The sequence below is a fragment of the Calliphora vicina genome, chromosome 1 (assembly GCF_958450345.1).
Source record: "Calliphora vicina chromosome 1, idCalVici1.1, whole genome shotgun sequence".
In the NCBI taxonomy this organism is placed as follows: domain Eukaryota; kingdom Metazoa; phylum Arthropoda; class Insecta; order Diptera; family Calliphoridae; genus Calliphora; species Calliphora vicina.
In genome coordinates, this window is record NC_088780.1 from 123,482,708 (window position 1) to 123,498,422 (window position 15,715).

At 34.8% G+C, this 15,715-nt stretch overlaps 2 protein-coding genes across 3 annotated transcripts in view; one reads left to right on the plus strand and one right to left on the minus strand.

The window, feature by feature from the left end:
• Positions 1 to 4,724, plus strand: part of PKD (serine/threonine-protein kinase D3) — an 80,985-nt gene extending 76,261 nt beyond the window's left edge. For both annotated transcript variants that reach the window (XM_065515709.1, XM_065515710.1), the window contains exons 6-10: positions 1,848 to 2,934; positions 3,008 to 3,216; positions 3,732 to 4,077; positions 4,140 to 4,322; positions 4,388 to 4,724. In XM_065515709.1, coding sequence (XP_065371781.1) covers positions 1,848 to 2,934; positions 3,008 to 3,216; positions 3,732 to 4,077; positions 4,140 to 4,322; positions 4,388 to 4,581 — 2,019 coding nt within the window. In that variant the 3' untranslated portion in view covers positions 4,582 to 4,724. The remainder of the gene's footprint in view (positions 1 to 1,847; positions 2,935 to 3,007; positions 3,217 to 3,731; positions 4,078 to 4,139; positions 4,323 to 4,387) is intronic.
• A 3,204-nt stretch (positions 4,725 to 7,928) lies between these two features.
• On the minus strand, positions 7,929 to 15,715 carry LOC135963743 (serine protease easter-like). The gene is made up of 3 exons (XM_065515712.1): positions 15,577 to 15,715; positions 8,827 to 9,180; positions 7,929 to 8,755 (listed from the first exon to the last, which is right to left on the minus strand). The coding sequence occupies exons 1-3, from the start codon at positions 15,644 to 15,646 to the stop codon at positions 8,025 to 8,027; spliced, it is 1,155 nt and encodes a 384-aa protein (XP_065371784.1). The 5' UTR covers positions 15,647 to 15,715; the 3' UTR covers positions 7,929 to 8,024.

Below are 15,715 nucleotides of genomic sequence, written 5' to 3' on the forward strand. Positions count from 1 at the left end.
TTAGTTAGATTTTCGCATACATCTTTTGTAATAATTCAAACTAATACTGGGTGTATGGCAGGATTTTATACCCTACACCACCATAGTGGGGAGGGTATTATGCGTTTGTGCAGATGTTTGTAACGCCCAAAAATATTAGCCTAACACCCACCTTAAAATATACCGATCGACTTAGAATCACTTTCTGAGTCGATTAAACGATGTCCGTCCGTCTGGCTGGCTGTCCATGTAAACTTTGTGCGCTGAGTACAGGTCGCAATTTTGAAGATATTTCGATCAAATTTGGTACAAATTATTTTTTCGGCCCAAGGACCAAGTCGGTCAAGCCCGACCATACTTTATTACTTGTTTTAATATTTAGATGCGTGTGTAAAACTGTTAATAACATTAGAACTATTAGTCTGATTTTATAAATTTTGATCACATATTAAAGCTCATCAAATCGTCCTTAGTCCAAGAATTTTTCTCAAAAAAGATTTGGAGATTTATCACAAGGAACCTGTACCGAAAGCAACTGATTCGTTCGAAAAACGCACAGAATATACATGTTGCAATACCTTTTAAAAAGTATTTGGATTGAAGTGGTTGGGAAGTTTTGCCTCACCAGCTTTATAGTCCTGACCGTGTCCAGTCCAAATACTATTTGTTTCGATTTTTGCAGAACGCTATCTCTGGGATACGCTAAACTTTGGAACATTAAATCCGATATTGGCTTGATTCGTTCTTGACCTCAAAAGATGAGCAGTTGTTTTGGTTCATTCCATATGTTCATATCTAGCAATGGCCAATACTTTGAATATATTCATATTGTACAAATGTTTCACAATAAAAAACAAGTAAGAAAGTATGGTCGGTCAAGCCCGACCATATAATAGCCTACACTAAGTAAAAGAACAAAAACATTTTTCTTTTAAAATTTCAATACTTTGTATTTTTGAGTGATTTTCGGAAGTGGGCCTTATATGGGGGCTATGACCAATTATGGACCGATCACCATGAAATTAGGTCGTGTGATTTATGTCTATATGACAGTTTACTATGTTGAATTTTATGTGTATTCCAACATGATTTATGCACGTTAAAGTGATTTTCGGAAGTGGACCTTATATGGGAGATATGACTAATTATGGACCGATCGTAACAAAATTTGGTGACATGAATTTTTGTATATATAAAACTTATTAGGAGCGGAATTTGTGGAGATACATATATAAATTAAGCATTTATGACCGATAAAGTCCAATTTCGGAAGGACATTTGTATGGGGGCTAGGTAAAATAATGGACCGATTTCAGCCAGTTTCAATAGGCTTGGTCCTTGGGCCGAAAAAATAATATGTACCAAATTTTATCCTATCTTCAAAATTGCGACCTGTATCTGCGCACAAGGTTTACATGGACAGCCAGCCAGCCGACCAGTCAGACGGACGGACATCGTTTAATCGACTCAGAAAGTGATTCAAAGTCGATCGGTATACTTTGAGGTGGGTGTTAGACCAATATTTTTGGGCGTTACAAACATCTGCACAAACGTATTATACCCTCCCCACTATGGTGGTGTAGGGTATACAAATATGAACATTGAAACTGTAAAAAACCCAAACTAAAACGAATTTCGAAATTCTGAAGAATTTAAAATATTATAAGGTTCAAAACTTTACTTTTTATCGAAATTTTTCGTTTCATGCCATGACAAAAAAAATGTTTGCCAAAATTTGTTTTAATTGTTAAAAAAAAAAATAAATTCTCTGTGTTCAATTGATTCAAGTGTGTCTTCTTTAATTTAAAAACCACAATTTTCCTCTTCTACATTTCTTTATTAACTCTTCCTCATTTATGCCCTTTCAGAATGTGCCAATTTACCATAGAAGTCATCAACGTTCTTCCTCGGCCGGTAGTCGAAATGGCCAGCTGATACCCAATACGGGGGGTATATGTGCCACAACGTCAGCCTATCAGAATATACGTATTCCCCATACGTTTATGGTGCACACCTATGGTATACCGACTGTCTGTCAATATTGTAAAAAGCTACTGAAAGGCCTTTTCAAACAGGGTCTACAATGCCGTGATTGCCAATATAATACACATAAGAAATGCATGGATAAAGTACCACAAGACTGTACCGGTGAGAGACAATTGAGTCATGGTGACTACAATGAATCGCTGTACACGCCCACACATGGCCAACATAAAGATCGTGATAATTTCTTTAAGGAGGAGTTTGATGATAGCGATTTCGATGACAATGCCTCAACTGATTACACTAACACCAGAACGGGTTATGCTGGCAATAATATTATGGCCGTTAAACAGGGTCGAATGGGTAATGTAATGGGCGCTAAGACCACCACAAATGCTCATAATTCACCACCCGAATTGGTTAATGGTCTGGCGGCCACAGATGTCAAACGTTCGTCATACACTAGAGATTCGAGATGTGTGGCCGAGGGACAATCTGTCGACGGACAATCAGAACAATCAAGTTCATCATCATCACCTAGTGCCAATATACCCCTAATGCGTATCGTGCAATCAGTTAAACACACCAAGAAACGTGGTGGCCAGGCCATTAAAGAGGGCTGGCTGGTACATTTCACCAGCCTAGATAATACAGTGAAACGTTATTTCTGGCGCTTGGATTCAAAGACCATAACACTGTTTATATCGGAACAGGGTAGTAAATATCACAAGGAGATCCCACTGGCCGATATTCAGGTCATAGAGACCAACAATGATGTAAAGGTGGAAAATAATTATTGTTTTGAAATACGTACCGCCAACGTCAGCTACTTTGCGGGCCAAGATCCTTTGGCGGGCGTAAGGGAGGAACAAGCAGTACGTTTACCACCACCCGACAGTGGTATTGGTACGGATATAGCCAAAAGTTGGGAAACAACAATTAAACAGGCCTACATGCATGTCACCAATACACGTGAGTATGATTTGCTCAATAAACATTGATTCATTTAATAAGTTTCATATGGTATTTTTATGTTTATTTTTAGAATGTTGTGAATCCGAGGATAATATCCAAGATATGGGTCAATTATATCAAATATTCCCCGATGAAGTTTTAGGCTCCGGCCAATTTGGTATAGTTTATGGCGGTGTTCATAAGAAAACTAAGAGAGAAGTGGCCATTAAGGTCATTGATAAATTAAGATTTCCCACGAAACAAGAAGCTCAATTAAAGAATGAAGTTGCCATATTACAGGTGAGTGGATATTAAAGGAACTCAAAGGGCTAACTGTAATTCCATCAATTGACACAGTTTGTTTCCATACCCGGAAAGTAAATAGTAAAGGTCATTGACCGCTACATCACCTCCTGTCTGGTCAACAGCTACACATTCTGTTAAAACCACATATTCCGATTTCATTAGTTTGCAACAATAAAAACTCGTTGATCTTGCTTCAATATTGCTCGCCAGTCACAATAAACGTGGTAGCTAGGGAGTACTCCAATTACAGTTTCGTTGAAATTTGTCTTCCACTTCTGAACCGCAAAACCCATCTCTCGCACGTTGAAACTAATGGAACACATTCACCATAAGCTTTGGCGTGCAATCGGTGTGCTTCAGCTGCACTTTTTTCAAATTAATGAAGTAAAGCAAAACTTCCCGTTTCTAATATTGAATCGCAGTGAAAAGGATTCACTAAATTTTTACATTAATTCCCTGTTTAAACCAAAGTTTATTTTTTATGCCGCTACTAAATATTTTCTTTTCAGAACATTTCCCATTGTGGCGTTGTGAATCTCGAACGTATGTTCGAAACACCCGAAAGAATATTTGTGGTCATGGAAAAACTCAAGGGTGACATGTTGGAAATGATACTCTCCCACGAAAGAGGACGTCTCAGCGAAAGAGTAACGAAATTTCTCATCACACAAATTCTTATTGCTCTCAAACATCTACACAGTCAAAATATAGTGCATTGTGATCTAAAGCCCGAAAATGTATTGCTGTCATCCGATGCCGAATTTCCACAAGTAAAATTGTGTGATTTTGGTTATGCGCGCATTATAGGAGAGAAATCTTTCAGAAGATCGGTGGTGGGCACACCAGCCTATTTGGGTAAGTAGAAATATATAGAAAAAGTAAGAAATACATTTTTTTATAACGGAATTTTCCTATAGCCCCCGAGGTTTTGCGCAATAAAGGCTATAATCGTTCTTTGGATATGTGGAGTGTGGGTGTGATTATCTATGTAAGTCTGAGTGGTACCTTCCCGTTCAATGAAGAGGAGGACATAAACGATCAAATACAAAATGCGGCCTTCATGTATCCGCCAAATCCCTGGAAGGAAATATCATCTAATGGTAAGGCATTTGGTTTAAAAATAAAAAAAATAAAAAATAATTTTCTGCATATCTCTTGTTTAAAGCCATTGATTTGATTAACAATTTGCTGCAAGTGAAACAACGAAAACGTTATACGGTCGACAAGAGTCTGCAGCATTATTGGCTGCAGGACAAACAAACCTATCGTGATTTGCGCAATTTAGAAGGTCAAGTGGGTACACGCTATTTAACACACGAGGCTGATGACATGAGATGGGCTAGCACCGGTGATATGTGACCTGTTAATGGTCAAACTACAAATGCTGTTACCAACACCAATCCATCAGAATCACAGCCAACACAATCATCTGCACAGCCCCAACAAATCCCAGAAACACCTCAACTAGAAGAGCTAGCAAAGCAACAGGAAGTGCCACAACAAATGCTACAGCCGCCAGAAGCGGAACAATTGGAACGCCGTAAATCCAGTCTGCCACAATTAGAGACCATTGAGACATGTGGCTGTCGCAGTCTGCCGGGTAAACCAAAAGTTGAGGCCATTGGTGATAAAGCTTTAAAATGGATGCGCTCTCATTTGTGTCGTCACATTAAGTGATCGTTTCTAGTGTTTTCAACTTTTAACTCTCTTTATGCTTAAGTGTTTGCAGCGTGGCAGTATGTGTATTTGTATTTGAATGTGAGCCTGTTATTAAAAGATGTAAGCAGCTAATTTACAAACAACGATCAAAACTTGTATATTTTATAAAAAATTATAAATTTTTTTTAAACTCTTTTAACATTAAGCTTTACAAATATTGCTATTCTATTTTTTGAAATCTCTATCTCTAATTGTCTCTAACACTGTGTCATAAGACTTTTACTTTAGCTAACTGTTACTCTCTTTCACTCTCTCTCTCTCTCTGTATTTTAACAAGGTACCTAAAATTTAAAACAAATTCTGTTTATAATTATATAAAACTACATAAATTGCCTAAAAACATGTAATTAATAAGAATATCTTTAGTAATTAATGACTATTTTTGAAAAAAAAAAATATTACAATACAATTAAAGAAGCTTCGAACAATATTGTGCTAATCAAAAAAACAAAAAAAAAAAACATTTTTGCGCTGAATGAATGAACAAATTTATTAATATTATAATTAATTATACCTAAGCAGCCACAATTACAAATAAATACAAACATATAAATATTGATGATAATCTTTACAATATACAATTTAAATAAAACATAAAATACATACGAGTACTAATTAATATATTATATTAACTACTTAGTATATCTCTGAACAAAAAAAAACACAACTTATTGTAAATTTAAGAGGGTCATTATTAATGAATGTCCATAAATATTTTCTGAATAAAATTATAAAAGACAAACAACAAATATTAAAGAAGAAACAAAATAATGATTTCATTATTTAAACGAAATAAGGAGAATCAAATCATAGTGCTGCAAGATACTTTAGTGGCCTTGTTATTTTAGGTCGTCTAAAATATCGAGAAAAATATTGGGAAAAAACCAGGACTTCAAACTTTTGAGAGATTTATTATGAAAGAAAACTCTAAAAAAAAACAAATATTGGAACAAAAAATTAAAAGTAAACAGCATCGACAACAACTAGATAGGTAACTGAGAGCCAAAAACCTAAGTCTATTGTCAGAAACCTAATTCATGAGAATGTATTGCATGTATTTTGTTTTTGTATCACCCGTTTGTATGAAAAGAGAGTAATATTTTACTCTCTCCTTCCGTTCTATGCGTTTATTCTATGGTAAACAGTGTGTACAGTATTTATACCCTACACCACCATAGTGGGGAGTTGATTTACAGATACGTCGTTGCAAAGGTCTTTGAAATATCTATCATTAATATCCATATTGTCTATATTAATGACTTAGTAATCCAGATATAGGTCAAAACTCGAGGTTATCCTGGTTTTTTCCTCATATCTCAGCCATTTGTGGACCGATTTTGCTGATTTTAAATAGGAAACTTCTCGAAAGCATGTCTGACAGAATTATTGAAGATTTGGATCCCCAAGATATCTGGGGTCTTCAGAAAATTGATTTCAACAAACAGACAGACAGACGGACATGGCTTAATCGTCTCCGCTATATATAAGGATCCAGAATATATATACTTTATAGGGTCGTAAAATTATATTTTGTTGAAATTACAAACGGAATGACAAACTTATATATATCCTTCTCACGAAGGTGAAGGGTATAAAAACGTATTTTTCTTAAAATTGGGAAACAAAAATACTTAATTAACTGCCGTTTCATTCAATGAACAATCAAAAATATTTCTTTGTAAACTTGTGTAATTAATACTCGTACAATTTATTAAAAATTTAAAATTATATCTATAAAAAACCGTCTTAGTTCCATAACTAGTACTAGGGCCCGAATTAGCGTATTCGATATCGAGTAAAACCGATCGTAATTTTCTTATTCGAGGATTATTATTATACTTAATTTCAATAAGATCAAGAATGCGATAATTCGGTCCCAGTACTCATTCTTGTTTGGTTGCATTGCACAGTGGGATCGACCGTAAAAAATTGGTTTAAAGTTTAGCTTTAAATTTTTAAGAATAACTACTTTATTGAAGAAAGATAATCATATTTGCAACCAAAACACTTTAAATTTTATTATGTTTTTTGCATTTTAGGTGACGATATGTAACTTTAAAATTTCATTAAACAATATTCATAAATAAAAATTGAATTTCAATTTGAAAAATATTTATCTACGGAAAAACTCATTCATTCAAATCGGACTAAGAGTTTAGTTACAGATTTATTTCCCTCTTCTTTTTCTATACCACTGTGCGATGTTCTTATACTCCGACTTTTATTTAAACAAAAATTGAAAAACTAATTTTAAAATTGAAGGTGATGGCCAACGTCGTTCTCAATATGGACCGATAACGCTGGCAGCCCAAAATCCATACCAAACAGTGACTTTTTCGGAATGCATTGGACGCTCTTGGAACTCATGTGGATTGATATCGTCGCAAATTCAACAATATTGTTTTTTGAAGTAGCCATTCATCCAGAAATGGCCCTCACCGAAGATGATTTTTATGAAAATTGGCGGAACATTGCCCGAACAGAACACCCAGTTTGATCAAACAATTCAACAGATGTAACTTCAACAATATGGCATATCGACTGTCAAAATTTGGAAATCCCTATTGGAGGACCCTTTATATAAACCTACCATTTTGCGTTAATTACTTTCCATTTCCCACGCTAACGGAAAACAAATTTCTGAGACGATATTTGATATCTTCTATCTTCTATATATATATAAATAAAATAGTCCATGTATGTAATGGCATCACGTGAGAACGGCTGAAGCGATTTGGCTGATTTTTTTTTATTCGATTCGAAACTTTCTGGAGGGAAAACTCGGAATTCTTTTTTTTAGTCCAGTCAACTGTAATAAAAAAGCTCCCTAAAGTATACAGTACAAATTTAGATATTTTATTTGCAAATAAATAAAAACAGGCAGGTGTATGTGGGTTGGAGAAACTTGAAGAACTAACATTAGTAAATGCTACCGAGCGAAGCCGGGGCGGTCAACTAGTATTAAATAAAATTCGTTTAACATAAAGTATTTTAAATATTTGTTTATAATATATTTAAGTAGACATTAATAATGGCAAGGTATACAAAATAAAATGAAAAAACACATAGAAAAACTGTAATGTTTATGCTCTTATAGTACTTGTTATCCAGTCAATGTAGGCACCAACCCTAGTATACACTCCTGGCCAACCGGGCAAGCCACAAGGTTTTGGACCAAACGATACTACACCTGACAACACATAGACATCACGATTATCCAGTCTCTCCTTTACCACCAAAGGACCACCAGAATCTCCACCACAAGAGTCAACACCCTCTTCACCACCCGCACACATTTGGGTATCTTGCAAATAGATACGCTTAGTGGCATACTTTTGACGACATCTGTCAAATGTCCAACCGTCTACGGCCGCCTTCAACTTTATAGCACTGGTGCCGCCATCTTCGGTCGTACCCCAGCCAGTAACATCCATTTTGATGTTATCAAAGGTTTTGGTGCGCATATGGGATTGGACGGGTAAGCACACGGGACTAACGAAATCGGTAAAGCTAACATAGCGATCGAGACGTATTAGAGCAATGTCATGTAAATTATTTGAAGCTTGGGCATTGTAGTTGGGATGATAGGTAATCTCTTCGATGCCGACATCTAAATGGGCATCGGCACAATCTCTCTTGCCCGTTACGGATATTTCACAGTCTGGATTAGTGGAACGATCCCATTCGCCCAACCGTACACCAGTAGCACGCCAGTCGGCGGGTATACCACGACCTGTAACGCAATGGGCAGCCGTTACCACATAACGGTTGTTAATCAAAGCAGCTCCACAATGGTGACCCTTATTGTTGCCGGCTAGTATGTATTAAAATTTAAAGATTCGTTAATACTTGTTCCTTTCTATATCATAATAATTTTATACTTACGTTTCGTATATTCTATTAAAGCAGCCCAAGGGTATTCATCAATTTTCGTTGAACTACCACCATAAATACGATTGTCAAAGGAACGTCCACATTGACGAGTATTGGGCAATAGATTCGAATTATCTGTTGGCATTGCTGGTGTGGGTATGTTAAAACGACTTACACCATCGTAACGACAACAAACCAAAACCGAGTTACCTTTCTTCCCACACTGACTCAGTTGCAGGTAACGTGTTTCCATTTGAGATCTTTGAACATTCTTCAATGTACGCAATAGCGGAGGACATTGTAAAATATCGACGCATGTTCCCTGAAAACCATCCGGAGTTCCACAGCTACCATCGGGAAATGAAACTGTTGTTTAAAAATATTTATCGGTTATTATGTAATTCAAGTAAAGACTTTAAGGATCTGTCTAAATTGAAGTCCTGGAGGTGCTAAAAATATGTATGTGGAGAACTCTACGGAATAGTCATTCTTAATTTGTAATTAAATCGTCTGGATTTTTGATTTACATATACCGTCACTTTGTCCAATTAGATGTCTGTGTGTACATTTTACATTTAAATTTCTTTTAATGTCTAAGGAAACCATTTCTCTTCAAAATGAAAATAAAAAGTTGGTATTAAAAAGATATCCGCCATGAACACGCTCCAAAATTTACAGATTTTAATAATACAGTAAAAGTTTCGATTCCTTTTGGATTACGCGGAATATTAATTTGGTTTGGTAAGGTTTTTGTCGAACTCTAGTAATTTTTTATCGCAATCACACACATGATTTCCCGAATCTAAATATCCTGGTAAGTGTATCCCAGGATATACTTCCAAAGTTTTCTGATAGGTATGTAGTGGATCAACAAATATTCGTGATAAAATAGCTACAGAAAGGAGCCTATAGTTTCCTCTACTGTATGAGGTGATAGACATTTTCATTTCAAAGATGGAATACATTGGTGTATGTCTTAAAAATGCGGAATAATGCGGAATTTTTCCAAAGGTTTAGCTTTTATTTTGAAACTTTGTACCATATAAATTTATTCAAAGTATTGGCCATTGTTATTTATGACCTTTTCCACATCTTTCTGGCAACATATGGATTCCGAGCCAAAAGAACTGCTCATCTTTTGAGGCCAAGAACGAATCAAGCCAATTTTGGATACTATGTTCCAAACTGAAGCGTATCCCAGAGAGAGTGTTCTGCATCGATCGTAACAAATAGTAGTTGGACGGGGCAAGGTCTGGAATATAAAACGGTTGAGGCAAGATTTCCCAACCACTTCTTTCTAAATCGTTCTAACCGTTTAACAAGTGGCGTAGCATCGTCATGATGGAATATTACGGTTTCATGCCTGGCCGCATATTCTAGGCATTTTCGGCCAATGATAGCTCCAAACGAATCAGTTGGTTTCGGTACAGGTTCCCTGTGATGGTCTGGTCAGATTTCAGCAGCTAAATTTGATGCTATCAAAGGTTTTAGTGCGCATATGGGATTGAACGGGTAAGCACACGGGACTAACGAAATCGGTGAAGCTAACATAGCGATCGAGACGTATTAGAGCAATGTCATGTAAATTATTTGAAACTTGAGCATTGTAGTTGGGATGATAGGTAATCTCTTCGATGCCGACATCTAAATGGGCATCGGCGCAATCTCTCTTGCCCGTTGCGGATATTTCACAGTCTGGATTAGTGGAACGATCCCATTCGCCCAAACGTACACCAGTAGCACGCCTTCTGTTCCCACCAAATACAGAGAATTACCTTAGCGCATTGGATATTTGGGTTTGGTGTCAATTCGGCTGGTTTGCCAGGCTTTAAATACGATCTCTTACGCTTTGGGTTATCGTAAAGGATTCGTTTTTCATCACAAGTAATGATTCGGTGAAAAAAATGATTTTCTTTGATAGCATTCAAGCAGCATTTCGGACATGCAAAATCGTCTTTCAAAGTCTCTCAGCTACAATTCGTATGATACGCAATTGTCCTGCTTTTGGATGAATCCTGTTTTGAAATTGCTGCTTGAGCAGCTCCCAATGATTTTGCAAGCTTTGGCTGAGTTCTACAACAATCTAAATGGAGTAATGCCACCAATTCTTGTTCTTCAAACCTTTTTGGCTGGCCTTAACCACACAAAGCATCTATCGCACGTTGAAACCAATGAAACACATTCACAATAGGCTTTGCTTCAGCGGCACTTTTTTTAAAATTAAAACTTCCCGCTTATGACGCTTTCTTGACACAAAACAAAAAACGTTCATGTCGTAATAGCAACCAAAATAGAACTATACCTCATATACTGTTGTATCAGTATTGGTTATAAGATAATTGGGGGCTTCGGAAAGTTGATTTCAACTGATAGGACATGGCTATATGGATTCTGCTATATATAACGACCCAGAATATATATTTACACTTTATGAGGTCGAAATTTGAAAATTACAAAACGGAATGACATACAATTACGTCTATTGACGAAATTCGAATTTCGTTGATCAACGATTAATTATAAAATTTATCAAAATTTATTAACGTCAGAAAAATAACAATAAAATTGCGTTCTTAACTGGAAAGTGTCACAAAAACAACGCATATTCTAAACAAGAATATAAAATAATAAAAAAAAAAAAAAACAGAAGACGCTACTTCATTGTGTACCAAGAATATAGAAGAGGGGAGTGTGTATAAGTACTTTAAGCTAAACACGAGCAAACGTGATTGAACTTTATAAGTAAAACTGGAATATGACAACAGCGACAACAAAATGCAGTGATAAAGATGATGTCTAAATTACAACAGGTGTATATATTCAATGAAGCAGCGTTGGCAAGTTGTGTTTAAAAATAGCAATTAAAAAAGTTAATGAATTTTTTTTAAACTAAAGAAATATTGGAAGTGCTGACAATCATGATTGAAGAGACCTAAATGCGATATTATTCAAAATTTAAAACAGCGTAATGAACTCAAACGCAAAAATATGCTGTCGTCGGTTTTTACAAAAAAAAATCTATTAACAAAATACTAGTGTTCTAATGGATGAGACGATCTCATACCACACACACTCATTTGGTGCTGATCTAGCCAGTTGCCATTATGCAAGGGAAACGATTTTATGGTTCGGAAACAACGAATTATATGTTTTACCATAATTATATATTTGTAGAGATCACATTTATGAAGAAGGATTAACCATATTATGTTGCCCTCTGGTTATGAGAATCAATGTGAATTTTTAACTTCTAAAGATCTTCAAATTTTGTATGATATTCAAACATTTATACCAAATATTATAGAATTCAGAAGAGTAAAGGTTTAAAAATTCATATGTTTGATGTTTTTTTTTCATCGTACATATCCATCCATCCATTGTAAATATCCATATGTGGTACTTTCCATCCCTGTTTTATAGCCAGGTAATAATAATTCTTCTGACTGGTTCTTAATTGTTAAGAGTTTATCATAAATACAACTTTGACAGGATGAAATGTTTTTGAAAACGAATTTAAGAAATGTTAAACCTGTAAGAACTGCACAACAAAACAGACAGATGATTTAAGTACTTTTCAGAGAATCACATTCTCATCACTTCTAAAGCAGAAGTAGAGTCAGAGTTTTCTTGTTTTTAATAATTTGCTATATGATTTGATTTACAGCTCACAAACAGAAGTACATATATAGTTGTTTTGAAAATGATTATCAACAAAAAGATGGCGTATTTTCTAATCACTAATAAAAATTAAAACAAGTAAGAAAGTATGGTCGGGCAAGCCCGACCATATAATACCCTACACTAAGTAAATGTGCAAAAACATTTTTTTTTTTTAAATATCAATAATTTATATTCGTGACTGATTTTCGTAAGTGGACCTTATTGGGAGCTATGACCAATTATGGACCGATCACCATGAAATTAGGTCGTGTGATTTATGTCTATATGGAAGTTATTTATGTTGAATTTTGTGTGTATACCAAAATTTTTAAGAGATTTATGCACGTTAAAGTGATTTTCGGAAGCGGATCTATATGGGAGCTATGACTAATTATTGACCGATCGTAACAAAATTTGGTGACATGAATTTTGTATATATAAAACTTACTATTTGGAGCGAAATTTGTGGAGATACATATATAAATTAAACAATTATGACTGATAAAGTCCAATTTCGAGAGGCTAGGGGGCTAGGTGAAATAATGGCCCGGTTGCAGCTAGATTCAATAGGCTTCGTCTGTACCAAATTTTATCGAAATATCTTAAAATTTGCGGCATGTACTTTGAGCACAAGGTTTACATGGACAGACAGACGGACGGACATCGTTTAATCGACTCAGAAAGTGATTACAAGTCGATCGGTATACTTTAAGGTGGGTGTTAGATTAATATTTTTGTGCGTTACAAACATCTGCACAAACGCATTATACCCTCCCCACTATGGTGGTGTAGGGTATAAAAAGAACATCGACGAGTAATTATTATATGATTACATTTTAGGCTTCTTATTTTATACAAATTATTCTAAAAGAACATTATCTTAGCACAACTTTGTAGTAAATACATTGGTGATAATGGAAAACATTTTCCCAAGCTGCAAAATACATACTACTTCTTTTTTCACTTCTTTGGAAGTGATTCTTTTACTGGAATAATTTTAAATATCCATAAGAATTATGGAAATACCTTATCGGTTGTTATAACAGTTCAACTGTTGTTGAGAATTTTCCCTGGGTAAAAAAACTTTCGATTGATATAGCTGTCGCTGGCTTGACAATCTTTGGCCGAGTGAGACTCGCGTCTTTCCGGTGCGTAAATCCCCTTGCTCATTGGTTAAAGCTGACCATACACGCGATTTGTTCGTGTTCGACTTGTTATGGGGCTGTGCGCACAAAATCACAAGTAATTGAAAATTTTCAATCACAAAACAGGCAAACAAATCATTCCGTGTGTGGCCAGCTTATGTTAGGTTATAAGGGTCTATCGCCAAAAGGCTCATTGAGCCAGACTTTTTCCCTGTAAAGTTTTAAAGTAAACGGTTAATATGGAAGGAAGCTGCTGGTATTCGTAACACCCAAAAGAGATATTTAAATAAATTTGCATTCACACAGTGCTGTTTTACTGTCTCCTCAAACAGTCATTATATGAAATATGTATATATAGCGGAGCATACGACAGGATTCCTAATCGGTAAAAATTTTTCGGAATTTCCGGGAATATTTTTTGTTGAAATTTCTGGAATTTCTTTAAAAGTTTACGTCTTAAAGTTACAGTATTATTTCTGCACATTAAAAAAAGGTTCTTTGTGATTTGTTGCCAATCTAATGATTTGATTATAAACATAGATTTTTTCTGAACTGACAATAGAAAGTCAGTTGATACAGAAGAATTATGATTTAAATAACCTAATTTTTGTCATCCCAACTGAAATTTATAAGACGTAACAGAAAAATTCGTTTAGTTAGACTGAATCACTTGAGCGTTAAATTAGATTATCACAACTAATACTATTTTCATTGTGTGACAAAAGAAATTTAGGTCGAGAATTATTGAGATGCTTAAAAAAGTTCTAAAGGCACTAAAGCTACACGATCAATATATATTGTGATATTTGGATCGCGATTTAGATTTCAGAATATTAAGCTATTCCGCGAACCATCAATACTGCATGCTACACGTTCAATAAATATGGCGATACTGGATCGCGGTCAATATATATTGAACGTGTAGCAGTGCCCTAAGGATATTCATAATTAAGAAACGAATTGCGCCTTTTTTCTAAATTTGAAAAATTTACTAGTCGACTTTGGCTTAATTTGGTACTAAAAAATTTGTTTAATATTTGCCGGAAATTGAAAAAGTCCGGGAAATTAGGAACTCTAGTCCTGACCTCTAAAGTACCCACGACAAAATCAATTATAAGGTGTCTTTGTTCTCTTGCTCATAAATAAAGTCAAGAGGAGTTTGAATATCTTGCAAGTGGTTACTGTTTACTTTCTAACCACTCACATGTAACTATCCATTACTCGAATGCCTTTGTAACCTGATACAAAAACCCATCTGACATGATGTCGTCCTGGTAGAGCCAGAGAATGAATGCAAAAGACTAAACCCAATAAGCATTTTTACTGGAATTCATGTATAAAGCAAGTGTAATTCAAGCTTTGTATTATATTCAAGCAATTGAATTATAGTTGTATTATACTTTATTTCAAAAGCATTCTCCAGTAAAAAGGAAACATAAATTCAAGTCATATGTTTTTTATTTAAAAAATATTAAATTTGTTTCAAAGTTTTCATTCAATTCAAATTCCAACAAAATGTTCAAGTGCTTGAATTTTGGGAAATGTTCCTTAATGAACAAAAATAAACACTTTTTTATGCAAAAACTTTCTAATTACATATTTGAATTATTGCTTGATTGCATTTGTTTAATTGTTCGACAAAATTTAACGTCATGGTAGGCTTCATCTCTTTAAACACTTTAATTTGGAATTAAATTAAAGAAAATGCAAATGCTTTTCTTTTACAATCACAATTTTTTACTGTTGTAGATGCTATGTACACAAATTTAGTTTGTGTTTTTATTTTCCTTCTTGTAATCTTGAATTTCTCTAATATTTTTAACCTCCAATGTCAGTGGGTCAATAATGTCCGCGTTGATAAGAAACATTTCGTTTTGTTCTCGTGTTTGTTTTCCATTATAATTTTTTTTTTATTTAATTGTTTAATTTTAATGTTGTTGCTTTTTAAAACACTCACTGCCTTGAGACAAAGAATCATTCACAAATAATACTGCTAAAATGCAAACGATTTTTAATAATTGCCCCATGATTTATTTTACTAAATTCTCTGTTTTCAGTATACTAAACAAAACGTTGTTACTCAGACAAGATTTAAA

What these genes read in the sequence shown, in the direction of transcription:
- LOC135963743 (XM_065515712.1), bottom strand. Translation starts at nt 15,646, where the DNA reads ATGGGGCAATTATTAAAAATCGTTTGCATTTTAGCAGTATTATTTGTG. An exon ending in TGATTCTTTGTCTCAAGGCA is followed by an intron (nt 9,181 to 15,576) that starts GTGAGTGTTTTA and finishes TTTAAACAACAG; the next exon opens with TTTCATTTCCCGATGGTAGC. An exon ending in TTTAATAGAATATACGAAAC is followed by an intron (nt 8,756 to 8,826) that starts GTAAGTATAAAA and finishes AATACATACTAG; the next exon opens with CCGGCAACAATAAGGGTCAC.